The following is a 20000-nucleotide window of genomic DNA, read 5'->3' on the forward strand; positions in this document are numbered from 1 at the left end:
CGGAGACTTGATTACACACAGGTGGATTGTATTTATCATCATTAGTAATTTAGGTCAACATTGGATCATTCAGAGATCCTCACTGAACTTCTGGAGAGAGTTTGCTGCACTGAAAGTAAAGGGGCTGAATAATTTTGCACGCCCAATTTTTCAGTTTTTGATTTGTTAAAAAAGTTTGAAATATCCAATAAATGTTGTTCCACTTCATGATTGTGTCCCACTTGTTGTTGATTCTTCACAAAAAAATACGGGGGCGGCAGCATCATGTTGTGGGGGTACTTTGCTGCAGGAGGGACTGCTGCACTTCACAAAATAGATGGCGTCATGAGGATGGAAAATTATGTGGATATATTGAAGCAACATCTCAAGACATCAGTCAGGAAGTTAAATCTTGGTCGCAAATGGGTCTTCCAAATGGACAATGACCCCAAGCATACTTCCAAAGTTGTGGCAAAATGGCTTAAGGACAACAAAGTCAAGGTATGGCCATCACAAAGCCCTGACCTCAATCCTATAAAAAACTTGTGGGCAGAACTGAAAAAGTGTGTGTGTGAGCAAGGAGGCCTACAAACCTGACTCAGTTACACCAGCTCTGTCAGGAGGAATGGGCCAAAATTCACCCAACTTATTGTGGGAAGCTTGTGGAAGGCTACCCGAAACGTTTGACCCAAGTTAAACAATTTAAAGGCAATGCTACCAAATACTAATTGAGTGTATGTAAACTTCTGACTCACTGGGAATGTGATGAAATAAATAAAAGCTGAAATAAATAATTCTCTCTACTATTATTCTGACATTTCACATTTTTACAATAAAGTGGTGATCCTAACTGACCTAAGACGGGGGAATATTAACTAGGATTAAATGTCAGGAAATGTGAAGAACTGAGTTTAAATTTATTTGGCGAAGGTGTATGTAAACTTCCGACTTCAACTGTATATCTGGGGGACTTTGTCGGGGTGTGGGGCATCAGGGGATGTTCTATGTACCGTTAGCCCAACGGCCTGAAGATGGGGTTACCTCTCCTCCCTCCACCCCTATCTCTCCTCCCTCCACCCCTATCTCTCCTCCCTCCACCCACTCTCTCTCTCCTCCCTCCACCCCTATCTCTCCTCCCTACACCCCTATCTCTCCTCCCTCCACCCCTCTCTCTCCTCCCTCCACCCCTCTCTCTCCTCCCTCCACCCCTCTCTCTCCTCCCTCCACCCCTATCTCTCCTCCCTCCACCCCTATCTCTCCTCCCTCCACCCCTCTCTCTCCTCCCTCCACCCCTCTCTCTCTCCTCACTCCACCCCTCTCTCTCCTCCCTCCACCCCTATCTCTCCTCCCTCCACCCCTATCTCTCCTCCCTCCACCCCTCTCTCTCCTCCCTCCACCCCTCTCTCTCCCCCCTCCACCCCTCTCTCTCCTCCCTCCACCCCTCTCTCTCCTCCCTCCACCCCTATCTCTCCTCCCTCCCCCCTATCTCTCCTCCCTCCACCCCTCTCTCTCCTCCCTCCACCCCTCTCTCCTCCCTCCACCCCTCTCTCTCTCCTCACTCCACCCCTATCTCTCCTCCCTCCACCCCTATCTCTCCTCCCTCCACCCACTCTCTCTTCTCCCTCCACCCCTATCTCTCCTCCCTCCACCCCTATCTCTCCTCCCTCCACCCCTCTCTCTCCTCCCCTCTCTCTCCTCCCTCCACCCCTATCTCTCCTCCCTCCACCCCCATCTCTCCTCCCTCCACCCCTATCTCTCCTCCCTCCACCCCTATCTCTCCTCCCTCCACCCCTCTCTCTCCTCCCTCCACACCTCTCTCTCTCCTCCCTCCACACCTCTCTCTCTCCTCACTCCACCCCTATCTCTCCTCCCTCCACCCCTATCTCTCCTCCCTCCACCCCTCTCTCTTTACTCACAAGATTTACTGGTTTCTTTTATAAGATAGGAACCTCTTTCCTACAGAGACTCTCCTCTCCCCCTCCTTCTCTCTCGTTATCTCCTCCTCCTCCTCTCTCTTCCTCTGTGTTTACAGCCATATCTCTTCAGATCATTAATAAAGTCAAATGTACATCCCAAATGGCAACCTATTCCCTATAAAGTGCACTAGGGCCCATAGTGCTATGGTCAGAAGTAGTGCACTATATAGGGAATAGGGTGCCATTTGGGACATGACCTGAGATTGATAGTGTCGGCTGTCTGGGTGTGAGCCACTGCAGTCCTATAGCTCTTCTAACACAGAGACCACTGACACCTTACACTGTCACCAGGATCACACACAACTAAGAAATATACACTGTCAGACACACACTCTGTCACGCAACACACACACAGACAGAGATACACACACACCTGGCTACACATCCACAAACACACACTGACACACACACACACTGACACACACACACACTGACACACACACACACACACACACACACACACACAGCCAACTCTATGACCCCCTATAGACTACTCCAGATCCAGGCATGTTAAAGAGCACTCAACTGAGTCTAGAGTGAGAGTCTTGGTATGCAGTGGGACTCTCTGGCACTGGGACTCTCTGGCACTGGGACTCTCTGGCACTGGGACTCTCTGGCACTGGGACTCTCTGGCACTGGGACTCTCTGGCACTGGGACTCTCTGGCACTGGGACTCTCTGGCACTGGGACTCTCTGGCACTGGGATTCTCTGGCACTGGGTAGCAAATCTATAACATTGTCTGGCACCCCCCCCCCCCCCCTCTCTCTCCCCCTCACTCACTCTCACCTCTCACTCTCTCTCTCTCTCACCCCCCTCTCTTTCTCTCTCTCTCTCTCACCCCCCTCTCTTTCTCTCTCTCTCCAATAATAACATGCTCTAGCTACCCTCCACCATTAACATATTTTCCATGACGTTCTATCGCTCCATCTGAGAGGAGGAGAGGTAAAGAGGAGGGAATAAAATATGTGAGGAAATGTCTGTGAAAAGCCTCAGAAAAGTGGTGGGGTAGAGAAAGGATGGAGACAGATTTATCTATTTCTCTCTCTCTTTGTCTCCCTCTCTCTGTCTTTCTCTCTCTCTCTTTGTCTCCCTCTCTGTCTTTCTTTCTCTCTTTCTTTGTCACCCTCTCTCTGTCTTTCTCTCTCTATATATCTTTCTGTCTCTCTCTCTCTCTATCTTTGTCCCCCTCTCTCTATCTTTCTGTCTGTCTCTCTCTCTTTGTCCCCTTCTCTATATCTTTCTGTCTCTCTCTCTTTGTCCCCCTCTCTATCTTTCTGTCTCTCTCTCTCTCTTTGTCCCCCTCTCTATCGTTCTGTCTCTCTTTCTCTCTCTGTCTGTCTCTGGCTCAAATTGTTCCTGGAGCTTGAGTCATCTCCTGGGATAAGAGAGGATGGTTGGTGTCACACACACACACACTTCCAGAAGCCCACACTCTGTTCCTGAGATGTGTTTAGGACACAGTGGGGTGACTGTAACAGCCCACTGAGAGGCTCCTGGGACATTACAGTGCCCATCTGGCTGACAAACCATCTGAATACACTACGTCCATCTGAATACACTACGTCCATCTGGCTGACAGGCCATCTGAATACACTACGTCCATCTGGCTGACAGGCCACCTGAATACACTACGTCCATCTGGCTGACAGGCCACCTGAATACACTACGTCCATCTGGCTGACAGGCCATCTGAATACACTACGTCCATCTGGCTGACAGACCATCTGAATACACTACGTCCATCTGGCTGACAGACCGTCTGAATACACTACGTCCATCTGGCTGACAGACCATCTGAATACACTATGTCCATCTGGCTGACAGGCCATCTGGCTGACAGACCATCTGAATACACTATGTCCATCTGGCTGACAGACCATCTGAATACACTACGTCCATCTGGGTGACAGACCATCTGAATACACTACGTCCATCTGGCTGACAGGCCATCTGAATACACTACGTCCATCTGGCTGACAGGCCATCTGAATACACTACGTCCATCTGGCTGACAGGCCATCTGAATACACTACGTCCATCTGGCTGACAGGCCATCTGAATACACTACGTCCATCTGGCTGACAGGCCATCTGGCTGACAGGCCATCTGAATACACTACGTCCATCTGGCTGACAGACCATCTGAATACACTATGTCCATCTGGCTGACAGGCCATCTGAATACACTACGTCCATCTGGCTGACAGACCATCTGAATACACTACGTCCATCTGGCTGTCAGGCAATCTGAATACACTACGTCCATCTGGCTGACAGGCCATCTGAATACACTACGTCCATCTGGCTGACAGACCATCTGAATACACCACGTCCATCTGGCTGACAGGCCATCTGGCTGACAGACCATCTGAATACACTACTGCTATTTCTGCTCTAAAATCATGTGCTCCTCCAGGACGTGTTGTGATTTCTGCTGCAATATCTTCACTGATTTCACAATGAGGTGTGGTTCTGACAGCTGTGTGTTGTTTGTGCGTGCGTGCGAGCGAGCGCGCGCGTGTGTGTGTGTGTGTGTGTGTGCGTGCGTGCATCTGTGTGTAGTTGTGAAAGATACCCTCAGTCCACTATTTGGCATCATCATCATCATCATCATCACCAATATCTCAGCATGTATGTAATGAAACTTCACAGCTTCCTGTTAGAGTTCTCTCTCCCCTCTCCAGTACTCTCTCTCCCCTCTCCAGTACTCTCTCTCTCCTCTCCAGTACTCTCTCTCCCCTCTCCAGTACTCTCTCTCCCCTCTCCAGTACTCTCTCTCCCCCCTCTCCAGTACTCTCTCTCCCCCCTCTCCAGTACTCTCTCTCCCCCCTCTCCAGTACTCTCTCTCCCCCCTCTCCAGTACTCTCTCTCCCCCCTCTCCAGTACTCTCTCCATCACCAATATCTCAGCATGTATGTAATGAAACTTCACAGCTTCCTGTTAAGAGTTATGAGTTCTCTCTCCCCTCTCCAGTACTCTCTCTCCCCTCTCCAGTACTCTCTCCCCCCTCTCCAGTACTCTCTCTCCCCCCTCTCCAGTACTCTCTCTCCCCCTCTCCAGTACTCTCTCTCCCCTCTCCAGTACTCTCTCTCCCCTCTCCAGTACTCCCTCTCCCTCGCGGCAGGTAGCCTAGTGGTTTGAGCGTTGGACTAGTAACCAAAAGGTTGCTGGATCGAATCCCCGAGCGGACACTGTTCCCCTGAGCAAGGCAGTTAACCCACTGTTCCCCTGAGCAAGGCAGTTAACCCACTGTTCCCCTGAACAAGGCAGTTAACCCACTGTTCCCTGGGCGCTGAAGACGTGGATGTCGATTAAGGCAGCCCCCCCACACCTCAGAGTGGTTGGGTTAAACCAGGCAGTTAACCCACTGTTCCCCTGAGCAAGGCAGTTAACCCACTGTTCCCCTGAGCAAGGCAGTTAACCCACTGTTCCCCTGAACAAGGCAGTTAACCCACTGTTCCCCTGAACAAGGCAGTTAACCCACTGTTCCCCTGAACAAGGCAGTTAACCCACTGTTCCCTGGGCGCTGAAGACGTGGATGTCGATTAAGGCAGCCCCCCCACACCTCAGAGTGGTTGGGTTAAACCAGGCAGTTAACCCACTGTTCCCCTGAGCAAGGCAGTTAACCCACTGTTCCCCTGAACAAGGCAGTTAACCCACTGTTCCCCTGAACAAGGCAGTTAACCCACTGTTCCCCTGAACAAGGCAGTTAACCCACTGTTCCCCTGAACCAGGCAGTTCACCCACTGTTCCCCTGAACCAGGCAGTTCACCCACTGTTCCCCTGAACAAGGCAGTTAACCCACTGTTCCCCTGAACAAGGCAGTTAATCCACTGTTCCCCTGAACAAGGCAGTTCACCCACTGTTCCCCTGAACAAGGCAGTTCACCCACTGTTCCCTGGGCGCTGAAGACGTGGATGTCGATTAAGGCAGCCCCCCCACACCTCAGAGTGGTTGGGTTAAATGAGGAACACTCATTTCAGTTGAATGCATTCAGTTGTACAACTGACTAGGTATCTTTCTCCCTCTATTCTTACAGACGGCCTGTCAATAAACACAGTTACCAGGTTCCTCATGGTTCCCCCAGAACAGCAGCCATTACAACAACAGGAGAAAACTAGTCAGATACAACTAAAGGCTTTCTCAGAAGTTCTGCTTTTTGGCATCAGGGAAGAACTGTATTTATGTATTTATTTAGCTCCTTTGCACCCCAGTATCTCTACCTGCACATTCATCTTCTGCACATCAGTGTTTAATTGCTAAATGGTCATTATTTCGCCACTATGGTCTATTTATTGGCTTACCTCCCTCATCTTACCTCATTTGCACACACTGTATATAGACTTTTTCTCTATTGTGTTATTGACTGTATGTTTGTTTATTCCATGTGTAACTCTGTGTTGTTGTTTGTGTCGCACTGCTTTGCTTTATCTTGGCCAGGTCACAGTTGTAAATGAGAACTTGTTCTCAACTGGCCGACCTGGTTAAATAAAGGGGAAATAAAATAAAATATTTGTATTTTTTCTAATGTGTGATTTCCAGTCCTACCTGTCCTGTATCCCATCTAACCTGTCATCAGATCAAATGCCCACAGCAACCGTTCGGTTTTAGAACAGGTTAGATGGGATACAGGACAGGTAGGACTGGAAATCACACCTGGTTTCTGAGCTAGATGACAGGTTAGATGGGATACAGGACAGGTAGGACTGGAAATCACACCTGGTTTCTGAGCTAGATGACAGGTTAGATGGGATACAGGACAGGTAGGACTGGAAATCACACCTGGTTTCTGAGCTAGATGACAGGTTAGATGGGATACAGGACAGGTGGGACTGGAAATCACACCTGGTTTCTGAGCTAGATGACAGAATTAGATAAAACTGATTCCATCCTTCACTACAGAATTAGATAAAACTGATTCCATCCTTCACTACAGAATTAGGATACCATCTCAAAATTGTGTTCCCAATAAGAAGTTGTGATCAAGCTTTGTGGGATCAAATCTGCCCAGACAGACCCCAGATTCATCCAACTCAGCAGACAGGCGAACCGGCTGCTCACTGACCGACGTCACACGCTCACACAGCCGGAGGGGAAACATCTGAGGCGGAAGGCAGATCTCTGGCTAACTGTGAGCTAAATATGGAAGAGACAACAACAGCACTAACAGCATATACAACTCAGTCTGACCTCTTTGACCAGGGTTACAACACCATGCAAAACCACCAACAACTGACCCAATGGTTAGAACCCTTAGGTGCCCTTAGGACCAACCTCCCAACTTCCAAGCAAGTCTCTGCATCCCACCTGAATGACTTCACACTCCTTCCAGTCTAACTACATGTACTGCTCCTTCCAGTGTAACTACATGTACTGCTCCTTCCAGTCTAACTACATGTACTGCTCCGTCCAGTCTAACTACATGCACTGATCCTTCCAGTCTAACTACATGTACTGATCCTTCCAGTCTAACTACATGTACTGCTCCGTCCAGTCTAACTACATGTACTGCTCCTTCCAGTCTAACTACATGTACTGCTCCTTCCAGTCTAACTACATGTACTGATCCTTCCAGTCTAACTACATGTACTGCTCCTTCCAGTCTAACTACATGTACTGCTCCTTCCAGTCTAACTACATGCACTGCTCCTTCCAGTCTAACTACATGCACTGATCCTTCCAGTCTAACTACATGCACTGATCCTTCCAGTCTAACTACATGTACTGATCCTTCCAGTCTAACTACATGTACTGCTCCTTCCAGTCTAACTACATGTACTGATCCTTCCAGTCTAACTACATGTACTGATCCTTCCAGTCTAACTACATGTACTGATCCTTCCAGTCTAACTACATGTACTGCTCCTTCCAGTCTAACTACATGTACTGCTCCTTCCAGTCTAACTACATGTACTGATCCTTCCAGTCTAACTATATGTACTGCTCCTTCCAGTCTAACTACATGTACTGCTCCTTCCAGTCTAACTACATGTACTGATCCTTCCAGTCTAACTACATGTACTGATCCTTCCAGTCTAACTACATGTACTGCTCCTTCCAGTCTAACTACATGTACTGCTCCTTCCAGTCTAACTACATGTACTGCTCCTTCCAGTCTAACTACATGTACTGATCCTTCCAGTCTAACTACATGTACTGCTCCTTCCAGTCTAACTACATGTACTGATCCTTCCAGTCTAACTACATGTACTGCTCCTTCCAGTCTAACTACATGTACTGCCAGTGACTACAGGATCTTACCTGAGTCTCGTCCTGTACCACTCTGTACTGCTCCTTCCAGACAGAGATCTTGGACACCTCGTCCTTCCTCAGGGCTCTCTCCTTCTTCAGCTCGGGGCTCCAGAAGGTCTTGATGGAGTTCATGGAAGAGCTCAGCTTGCTCTCCTTCACATCCACCTCCCCCCGGAGGAGCTCGTTCTCCCTCAGCACCTCCTTCAGCTGGGTCTGGAGGTCCATGATGGTGTTGTCTCTGGTTTGGCGTAAGGAGTGAGGCACTGTGGACGCCTGCTGGAGGCTGGACTGGGACGAGGACACTTGGTCACACCCAAACGCGATGCTGTCACTGGGCATGGACGAGCCTCCACCTCCCTGGCTGATGTTGGGGTTGGAGCCCATGGCGGTTGTCCGGACGCCGTAAGGGAGCTTTGCTCCGGAGCGACCCAGGGTCATGGTGCTCTTGGGCAGGCTAGGGTCGTGGTTGGGGTTGGGATAGGCCTGGGTCTAGAATAGATTGATTAGATTAGATTTACTTTATTGTCCACAAAATGAATTTAGTTAAGATCAGCATATTCAAATATATAAACAACAGAATTCACATACAGGAATACAAACCATTTAAATAATTCACATCCATACAGTAGTTAAGTGTCTCTGGTAAAAGCAAGGTGCTAGCCATACAGGAAGTGTCTCTGGTAAAAGCAAGGTGCTAGCCATACAGGAAGTGTCTCTGGTAAAAGCAAGGTACTAGCCATACAGGAAGTGTCTCTGGTAAAAGCAAGGTGCTAGCCATACAGGAAGTGTCTCTGGTAAAAGAAAGGTGCTAGCCATACAGGAAGTGTCTCTGGTAAAAGCAAGGTGCTAGCCATACAGGAAGTGTCTTTGATAAAAGCAAGGTGCTAGTCATACAGGAAGTGTCTTTGGTAAAACCAAGGTGCTAGCCATACAGGAAGTGTCTTTGGTAAAAGCAAGGTGCTAGCCATACAGGAAGTGTATTTGGTAAAAGCAAGGTGCTAGCCATACAGGAAGTGTCTTTGATAAAAGCAAGGTGCTAGTCATACAGAAAGTGTCTTTGGTAAAAGCAAGGTGCTAGTCATACAGGAAGTGTATTTGGTAAAAGCAAGGTGCTAGCCATACAGGAAGTGTCTTTGGTAAAAGCAAGGTGCTAGTCATACAGGAAGTGTCTTTGGTAAAACCAAGGTGCTAGCCATACAGGAAGTGTCTTTGGTAAAAGCAAGGTGCTAGCCATACAGGAAGTGTCTTTGATAAAAGCAAGGTGCTAGCCATACAGGAAGTGTATTTGGTAAAAGCAAGGTGCTAGCCATACAGGAAGTGTCCTTGATAAAAGCAAGGTGCTAGTCATACAGAAAGTGTCTTTGGTAAAAGCAAGGTGCTAGCCATACAGGAAGTGTCTTTGATAAAAGCAAGGTGCTAGCCATACAGGAAGTGTATTTGGTAAAAGCAAGGTGCTAGCCATACAGGAAGTGTCTTTGATAAAAGCAAGGTGCTAGTCATACAGAAAGTGTATTTGGTAAAAGCAAGGTGCTAGCCATACAGAAAGTGTATTTGGTAAAAGCAAGGTACTAGTCATACAGGAAGTGTATTTGGTAAAAGCAAGGTGCTAGCCATACAGGAAGTGTCTTTGATAAAAGCAAGGTGCTAGTCATACAGAAAGTGTATTTGGTAAAAGCAAGGTGCTAGCCATACAGAAAGTGTATTTGGTAAAAGCAAGGTACTAGTCATAGTGTCATTTAAAACAGGTTTATTCAACCGGGCGTCCGAAGATCCCTAGAGGTACTGTAGAGGGTCTGCAATTTATTTTAAAGTGGATTTATATTTTGCATTATTTAAATGTGTTTAATGAATATCACTAGTAACAACAGAATAAACTAAATGTCAATGATATAACTACAGTAGAAAAGAGGACAATATCTTCTTTCTAAACTTTATTTTTAACTCCTAATATTGAGCCAATTCCACTCATTGGAGCCAATTCCCGTCATTGGAGCCAATTCCACTCACTGCAGTATCTGACACAGTCTATGAAACAGCAGCCACAGACAGGCGACCAGTGTGGCAGTGCCACTGGCTTCCGGTCAGCTTTCTTAACTAGGACATTCATTTTTGCCAACACATGGCTAACCTTTGTTTCACCAGCTAAACAGCTGCTATTAGTGAAAATGTGTTTGGAGTTACACTTCCTGGCTGATAGGCTATATTAGAGTTACACTTCCTGTTCCAATTATAATGAAAAACCATCTACCAAATCAATACATTTTAACAGGTTGATTACTTGTCCTGCCACTATCATTCACCTGGGGATGATAATGATATACAAACTATTGTTTTGCTAACGTATGATGAGGGTCCCTGGGTCGCCGGTTTGCCTGGGAGGGGGTCCCTGGGCAAGAAAAGGTTTACGACTCCTGATTTAAAAGAACAGAAGGTCATTTTGGATTTAAAAAAACTCTGCTAAACGACACGTCATATTGTATTACTAGATCACCTGTTGAGAGATGACCTCGTTGTCACTGAGGTACATGGGTCCGGAGGTGGCATAGGCCGCGTTCAAAGACTGGATGTTCTCCATGGAGAGGGTCTTTCCCCCGGGGCCTCCTGTACTGTTGGTGCGACGGTGGCCGAGGCGCGGGGAGCGGGGTAGGCAGGGGGAGCGACCGGGACTCTGACTGCTGCCGTTGTTGCCCTCCATCTTGGCAACGGAGCGGGAGCTGCCGTACATGGTTAGGGGTCAGGGGTTAAGGGTCAAGGGCTGGGGGTGAGGGGTTAAAGGTGAGATACTGAGACTAAGTGATCCTCCAATAGATGTGGACTACAGTGCCCTGATACAAAGAGTGTTACACTATGTGGTTACTGACTGGCAGTCTGTCTCAGCTGAAGGAGAGGAACAGATTGTTCATGTTCAAAGATCCTGCATTTCCTGGATGATTGGACTATGATAATTGGACTATGATGAGTGGTAAACTTGGCGAGAAAGGTGGGTTTAACATCCATTTAGTCCATGGGTCCTGGGATGAGGCAATGATCTGTAAGAGAGAGAAAGAGAGAAAAGACTTTAAGCTAAAAAAAAGAGAGAATTCACCACTCCCCTGAGTTACATCACTGAGAATTCACCACTCCCCTGAGTTACATCACTGAGAATTCACCACTCCCCTGAGTTACATCACTGAGAATTCACCACTCCCCTGAGTTACATCACTGAGAATTCACCACTCCCCTGAGTTACATCACTGAGAATTCACCACTCCCCTGAGTTACATCACTGAGAATTCCCCACTCCCCTGAGTTACATCACTGAGAATTCACCACTCCCCTGAGTCACATCACTGAGAATTCACCACTCCCCTGAGTTACATCACTGAGAATTCACCACTCCCCTGAGTTACATCACTGAGAATTCACCACTCCCCTGAGTTACATCACTGAGAATTCACCACTCCCCTGAGTTACATCACTGAGAATTCCCCACTCCCCTGAGGTACATCACTGAGAATTCACCACTCCCCTGAGTTACATCACTGAGAATTCCCCACTCCCCTGAGGTACATCACTGAGAATTCACCACTCCCCTGAGTTACATCACTGAGAATTCACCACTCCCCTGAGTTACATCACTGAGAATTCACCACTCCCCTGAGTTACATCACTGAGAATTCACCACTCCCCTGAGTTACATCACTGAGAATTCACCACTCCCCTGAGTTACATCACTGAGAATTCACCACTCCCCTGAGTTACATCACTGAGAATTCACCACTCCCCTGAGTCACATCACTGAGAATTCACCACTCCCCTGAGTTACATCACTGAGAATTCACCACTCCCCTGAGTTACATCACTGAGAATTCACCACTCCCCTGAGTCACATCACTGAGAATTCCCCACTCCCCTGAGTTACATCACTGAGAATTCACCACTCCCCTGAGTTACATCACTGAGAATTCACCACTCCCCTGAGTCACATCACTGAGAATTCACCACTCCCCTGAGTTACATCACCGAGAATTCACCACTCCCCTGAGTTACATCACTGAGAATTCACCACTCCCCTGAGTTACATCACTGAGAATTCACCACTCCCCTGAGTCACATCACTGAGAATTCACCACTCCCCTGAGTTACATCACCGAGAATTCACCACTCCCCTGAGTTACATCACTGAGAATTCACCACTCCCCTGAGTTACATCACTGAGAATTCACCACTCCCCTGAGTTACATCACTGAGAATTCCCCACTCCCCTGAGTTACATCACTGAGAATTCACCACTCCCCTGAGTTACATCACTGAGAATTCCCCACTCCCCTGAGTTACATCACTGAGAATTCACCACTCCCCTGAGTTACATCACTGAGAATTCACCACTCCCCTGAGTTACATCACTGAGAATTCACAGTGACATGGCAGCATGCCATAATGTAATAAGTTCCATACAGTGTGCAGCTCCTTTTGTAATGTTGTGTGTTTGAAAGTCTGTGTACAGTAGACAATACAGAGAATAAGCCATGGAAGTTTCCATTTATAGCTCACAGGTATACAGAGGACACAGGCTGGAGTAAAGAGAGAGAGGACACAGGCTGTAGTAAAGACACTACACACAGGACAGAGGACACAGGCTGTAGTAAAGACACTACACACAGGTATACAGAGGACACAGGCTGTAGTAAAGACACTACACACAGGATAGAGGACACAGGCTGTAGTAAAGAGAGAGAGGACACAGGCTGTAGTAAAGACACTACACACAGGACAGAGGACACAGGCTGTAGTAAAGACACTACACACAGGTATACAGAGGACACAGGCTGTAGTAAAGACACTACACACAGGATAGAGGACACAGGCTGTAGTAAAGACACTACACACAGGACAGAGGACACAGGCTGTAGTAAAGACACTACACACAGGACAGAGGACACAGGCTGGAGTAAAGACACTACACACAGGACAGAGGACACCGGCTGGAGTAAAGACACTACACACAGGACAGAGGACACAGGCTGTAGTAAAGACACTACACACAGGATAGAGGACACAGGCTGTAGTAAAGACACTACACACAGGATAGAGGACACAGGCTGGAGTAAAGACACTACACACAGGACAGAGGACACCGGCTGGAGTAAAGACACTACACACAGGATAGAGGACACAGGCTGTAGTAAAGACACTACACACAGGACAGAGGACACAGGCTGGAGTAAAGACACTACACACAGGATAGAGGACACAGGCTGTAGTAAACAGAGAGAGGACAGTGGATGGAAATAATGGCCTAATGAACAGCTCTGGCAATAATCAGCCTCCTCTCCTGCCTCCTCTCCTCTCCAGACTCCTGGCCAGGTCCAGGTTGTATCTGGGTCACTCACATGCCATACTGTATTTACTCTAGCTGCCTGCCTGTCTGGATGACTCCCCGCCAGCAGAGGAGTCTCTCTCTCTCTCTCTTTCCTACTCTTTCTCTCCCTCCCTTCCTCTCTCTCTTCTAGTAAGCCATCCACATTCTCCCTCTGCAATAATCACCTCTGTGGTTTCCATAATAAATTGTGTTCCAGACAGGGCCACACTGCCCTTTCTAACTGAAGCAACACGCCTCCCATTCCACACACACACACACACACACACACACACACCAGCACGCAGGCTCTCTCTCCGTCTCTCTTTCTGTCACCACCCAATAACAATCTGGAAAACACACTCAATACCATCTGCCTCCACAAGCCATTGGAAAATCCAATACTCAATACAGTCTTTCTTCATCAGTGGATATAGACTAGCTCCCTCAAACTCAACTCTGGACCTCCAAGCCAGTTCCACTGCATGTTGTTCCCTCTAATCAGGGACTGGTTTAGACCTGGGACCCCAGGTGGATGATATGAATGATCAGGTAGAACAGAAAACCAGCAGGCTCCGGACCTCGTTGAGGAAGAGTTGAATACAGCAGGACTAGCTAATCAATAAGCATCAGGGAATAACAACTATGGATCCATCTATCCTGGCTGGGGTTGCAAAGGGTCGGAAACTTTACGCTAAATTTCTGGAATTTTTCCATGGGAAGTAATAGAAAGATACACTGCTTCTTTATGCAACCGCTCTGTTACATTTCTTTTTAACGTTACAGAAATCGCACACTATTCAATATATCTGAGACGGCGCTCAGTTCCAAGCTACATTTCTACGTAATGTTGGAGTCAACAGAAACACAGATTTAAGCATAAATATTCCCTTACCTTCGATGGTCTTCGTTCAGAATGTTCTGGAAGGGTTCATACTTACCCAATACATCGTTTGGTTTCAAGTCTTGCGTCTTTGTATTAGCTACTGCTAATAACATCAGCTGAAATGCACCCAAAACGTCCTCCGGTCCGGATAAGTTGCGCATCAAAACTTCAAAATTACACATTATATGTCGACTAAACAGGTCAAACTAAGTGCAGAAGCAAGCTTTATGATGTTTTAGACGTGCAAAACAAACTTCAATTCAACCGAGCATCGTTTGCTCTTCCCAGGAGTACTGGAACAAAGGAATGGCTGTGACCAATTCGCGCCCTAACGCACAGGTTTTTTTATCGCGACACTTACTCCAATCACTCCTATAGGGCCAATTCTCGCGCGATTTGAACGATTGAACGCTCCAAAGAAAGAGGACATCTAGTGGAAGAGATGGAAAGTGTCCCCAGATCCATAAGTGGTCGGGAAGGGTGGGGGCCATGACGTCAAAGTTGCTCCAACTTTCATGGCCACAAAAACTAGTTTGGAAGAATGCATGCCCTGTGAGTTCTGCTATACTTACAGACATAATTCCAACGGTTTTAGAAGCTTTAGAGTGTTTTCTATCCAATAATAATTATTATATGCATATATTAGCAATTTTTTATAATTTTTTTTTCAGTTTTCTAGGGGTACCCAATTTCTCCAAAGGGGGCGTAAATCTGCCATGTCCCTGGAATTTGGGGAATTTTGCTTAAATTTATAACAGTGAAGCTGGGATACACAGAAGACAATTCTAGGTCTTGTGGCATATTTTGGTTAAACTATCCCCAATTCAATGGAACCACAGTGCATTCATCCATCACATATACAGCTGATTCTCAAGATCTTGCACACTAATGAGATGCTATTGAGCCCAGACTACTACACTGTCTGAGACAAGGACTACATGCTTTCTGGTAAGTTTTGATTACAATACTGGGTGGGGTGAATATATTTTAAATGACATACATTATTTTTCGTTAATTAGTAAATAGTAGCTTACAACAAAGTGTGTTTAAATCATTTTTTAATGGTTAACAATTTCTGCCAATTAGTATTTGCTACCATGTGGGTTTTAGCTTGCTTGAGCCTGCTAACTGAGGAGTGTTAATTCACCTGTTTCCATACATGTTTCATTTTAAAACATTTATCTTACAAAGGAGTTGTTTAACTGCTTAACTATTTATCTGAACATGAAATTGTATTTGTTTTTTCTTTACTAATAAAAAATTATAATCTTTACAGGAAAATTCCACAGGCACTATCGGATATGTGGAGACATTTCCCTGTAGCTAATGTAGAAGGAAAAGCTGTGTACATTTGCAAATACTGTGCCAAATCATCTGGCCAAGTGCATAAAGTTACCTCAGTCCTCACAACAAGCAACTTCTGACAAAAGTCCCTTTACTGCTATTCAAGGTGAAAATAATGAATCAGACACCTTATCGATAGCAACAGCTCATGGTCCTCCTGGAATCAGAAGGTTTTTGACTCAATGGAGGAACGTAGTCAGAGAAATTCTGATGAATGTCTTGCTCGAGCTGTGTATGGAACTGGTTCACCTCTGATGCTCACAGGCAATGTGTATTGGAAGAGATTTCTGAATGTTCTTCACCCAGCATACACCCCTCCAACAAGACATGTTTTATCTACTCATTTGCTGGATACAGAGTTGAACAGAGTTCAAGTGAAGGTCAAGCAAATTATAGAGAAAGCAGACTGTATTGCAATCATCTCTGATGGGTGGTCAAATGTTCGTGGGCAAGGAATACTTAACTACATCATTTCCACCCCTCAAACAGTATTCTACAAGAGCACAGACACAAGGGGCAACAGACACACCAGACTCTACATTGCAGATGAGCTGAAGGCAGTCCTCAATGACCTTGGACCACAGAAGGTATTTGCACTGGTGACAGACAATGCTGCGAACATGAAGGCTGCTTGGTCTAAAGCAGAGGAGTCCTACACCCATTGGCTGTGCTGCTCATGCATTGAATCTGCTCTTCAAGAACATCATGGTACTGAAAACAATGGATACACTCTACAAGAGAGCCAAGGAAATGGTTAGCTATGTGAAGGCTCATCAGCAATCTACCTCACCAAGCAAAGTGAGAAGAATAAGACAACCACATTGAAGCTGCCCAGTAACACCCATGCCCAGTAACACTCATGTTTGACAGTCTCCTGGAGGGGAAGGAGTCTCTCCAAGAAATGGCCATATCACAGTCTGCCAATATGGACAGTCCCATCAAGAGGATCCTCCTGGATGATGTATTTTGGGAGAGAGTGGTAAGCAGCCTGAAACTCCAGAAATCTACAGCAGTAGCCATTGTACGGATTGACGGAGACAATGCCATCCTGTCTGATGTTCAGACTCTGCTTGCAGAGGTAAGATAATAAATCCATACTGTCCTGCCCACTTCACTGTTGCTCCAAGCAGAGGAAACTGCAGTTCTGAAATACATCAAAAAGCGTGAAGTCTTCTACCTGAAGCCCAAACACCCTGCAGCGTACATGTTGGACCCCAAGTATGCTGGTAAGAGCATCCTGTCTGGTGCAGAGATCAACAAGGCCCATGGTGTCATCACTACCGTCTCTCGCCACCTTGGCCTGGATGAGGGCAAGAACCTTGGCAGTCTGGCAAAGTACACTTCCAAGCAAGGGCTTTGGGATGGAGATGCAATATGGCAGTTGTGCCAACATATCTCATCAGCCACCTGATGGAAAGGACTTTGTGGATCTGAGGCTCTTTCCCCTGTTGCCTCCATCATCCTCCAAATCCCACCAACATCATCCACCTCAGAGCACAATTGGTCCTTGTTTGGGAACACACACACACACACACACACACCAAAGCACGCAACAGGCTGACCAATACCAGGGTTGAAAAATTGGTGGCCATCCGGGCAAATTTGAGGCTTTTTGAGTCTGACAATGAGCCTCAACAAGCTTGGAAAGTGACAGTGAAGATGAGGCCTCAGAGTCTGATGTTCAAGAGGTGGACATTGAGGAGGTCCAGGGAGAAGACATGGAAGCCTGAGAGTCTGATGTTTAAGAGGTGGACATTGAGGAGGTCCAGGGAGAAGACATGGAAGCCTGAGAGGAAGACAACCAAAGCTTTAGTTTCTAGACTATAATTTTACAGATGTATGTTGAAAACGTTTTTGGGAGATGCGATGGATCATTGGGGATCATTCAGTATTCCCTTTATTTTGTTGTTCAGTGAAATCATCCCATGTGAAGAATCAACTCATTTAATTAAAGTTCAATTCGTAACTAAATAGTTTTTGTATTTCAATTGGAAGGATTTAATCATTTGATTTATGTCTACATATGATAAGGTAAAAGGTTTCTGTCTCCATATGACATGGTAAATATATCCAATACAAAAAACATCTACATTTAAATGGTATTAATATTAATTTCCATATATTCCCTTTAATTCCCATATATTCCCGTTAATTCCCATATATTCCAGTTAATTACCATGGAACGTTAACACCTCTGAATATTCACAAAAATGTGCAACTCTAATCCAGGCCATATCCACAATAACAATTAATGTCCCATCTATCCAGGCCATATCCACAATAACAACTAATGTCCCATCTATCCAGGCCATATCCACAATATCAACTAATGTCCCATCTATCCAGGCCATATCCACAATAACAACTAATGTCCCATCTATCCAGGCCATATCCACAATAACAACTAATGTCCCATCTATCCAGGCCATATCCACAATAACAACTAATGTCCCATCTATCCAGGCCATATCTACAATAACAACTACTGTCCCATCTATCCAGGCCATATCCACAATAACAACTAATGTCCCATCTATCCAGGCCATATCCACAATCTATCCAGGCATCCCTCCCTCCCTCTGCATCCCTCCCTCCCTCTACATCCCTCCCTCCCTCTACATCCCTCCCTCCCTCCCTCCCTCTACATCCCTCTCTCCCTCCCTCTATATCCCTCCCTCCCCCCTCTACATCCCTCCCTCCCCCCTCTACATCCCTCCCTCCCTCTGCATCCCTCCCTCCCTCCCTCTACATCCCTCTCTCCCTCCCTCTATATCCCTCCCTCCCTCTATATCCCTCCCTCCCTCCCTCCCTCCCTCTACATCCCTCCCTCCCTCCCTCTACATCCCTCCCTCCCCCCTCTACATCCCTCCCTCCCTCCCTCTGCATCCCTCCCTCCCCCCTCTACATCCCTCCCTCCCTACCTCTACATCCCTCCCTACCTCTACATCCCTCCCTCCCCCCTCTACATCCCTCCCTCCCTCTACATCCCTCCCTCCCTCCCCCCTCTACATCCCTCCTTCCCTCCCTCTACATCCCTCTCTCCCTCCCTCTATATCCCTCCCTCCCTCCCTCTGCATCCCTCCCCCCCCCTCTACATCCCTCCCTCCCCCCCTCTACATCCCTCCCTCCCTCTACATCCCACCCTCCCTCTACATCCCTCCCTCCCTCTACATCCCTCCCTCCCTCTGCATCCCTCCCTCCCTCTACATCCCTCCCTCCCTCCCTCCCTCTACATCCCTCCCTCTACATCCCTCCCTCCCTCCCTCTACATCCCTCCCTCTACATCCCTCCCTCCCTCTACATCCCTCCCTCTACATCCCTCCCTCCCTCTACATCCCTCCCTCCCTCTGCACCCCTCCCTCCCTCTGCACCCCTCCCTCCCTCTGCATCCCTCCCTCCCTCTACATCCCTCCCTCTGCATCCCTCCCCCTCTACATCGCTCCCTCCCCCCCCTACATCCCTACCTCCCCCCTCTACATCCCTCCCTCCCTCTGCATCCCTCCCTCCCCCCTCTACATCCCTCCCTTCCCCCCTCTACATCCCTCCCTTCCCCCCTCTACATTCCTCCCTCCCTCTACATCCCTCCCTCCCTCTACATCCCTCCCTCTGTATCCCTCCCTCCCTCTGTATCCCTCCCTCCCTCTACATCCCCCCCCCCTACATCCCTCCCTCCCCCCCTCTACATCCCCCCCTCTACATCCCTCCCTCCCTCTACATCCCTCCCCCCCTCTACATCCCTCCCCCCCTCTACATCCCTCCCCCCTCTACATCCCTCCCTCCCTCTACATCCCTAACTCAAATGAAGTGTAAATTGTGTAGGTGGATGATCTGCTTAAGGGACTGTCATCTCTGCCTCTCTGACAACACAACAACATCTCATTCTGTGTTGTGTTTGACCTTGTGGTTAGTTTGATGCTAATCATCTTAATTTCTCTGGTTGAGTCACAGCGAAGCAGAATAACACCATTATAATATGGTTAAACCATTGCAGGACTTTGCTACTGTGTTCTCACAAAGCCAGACGCAGTATTGTCACGTTCACCCTGCAGCCTGTCAAGGCTACTGTGGTTCTAGTCAGACGGAGTGAGGATGATCATTGTAGAAGACACTCTCTTCTACATAACAGTAAATAGCTGGTCTGCAACAAGGCAGAGAAGAAAAGAGGGAAAGAGTTAGAAACATAGAGAGGAAGAGAAAAGAGACTTGAGAGAGAAGAACAGACAGA

The 20000-nt window shown here is 47.3% G+C and overlaps 1 protein-coding gene across 1 annotated transcript in view; it reads right to left on the minus strand.

Moving 5' to 3' along the window:
- Nucleotides 1–20000, minus strand: part of LOC139379638 (ELKS/Rab6-interacting/CAST family member 1-like) — a 319125-nt gene that overhangs the window by 277437 nt on the left and 21688 nt on the right. The window contains exons 2-3 of the mRNA XM_071122447.1: nt 10699–11236; nt 8217–8696 (exon numbers count right to left, since the gene is read on the minus strand). Coding sequence (XP_070978548.1) covers nt 8217–8696; nt 10699–10932 — 714 coding nt within the window. The 5' untranslated portion in view covers nt 10933–11236. The remainder of the gene's footprint in view (nt 1–8216; nt 8697–10698; nt 11237–20000) is intronic.

This window comes from Oncorhynchus clarkii, chromosome 21 (assembly GCF_045791955.1).
Source record: "Oncorhynchus clarkii lewisi isolate Uvic-CL-2024 chromosome 21, UVic_Ocla_1.0, whole genome shotgun sequence".
NCBI lineage: Eukaryota > Metazoa > Chordata > Actinopteri > Salmoniformes > Salmonidae > Oncorhynchus > Oncorhynchus clarkii.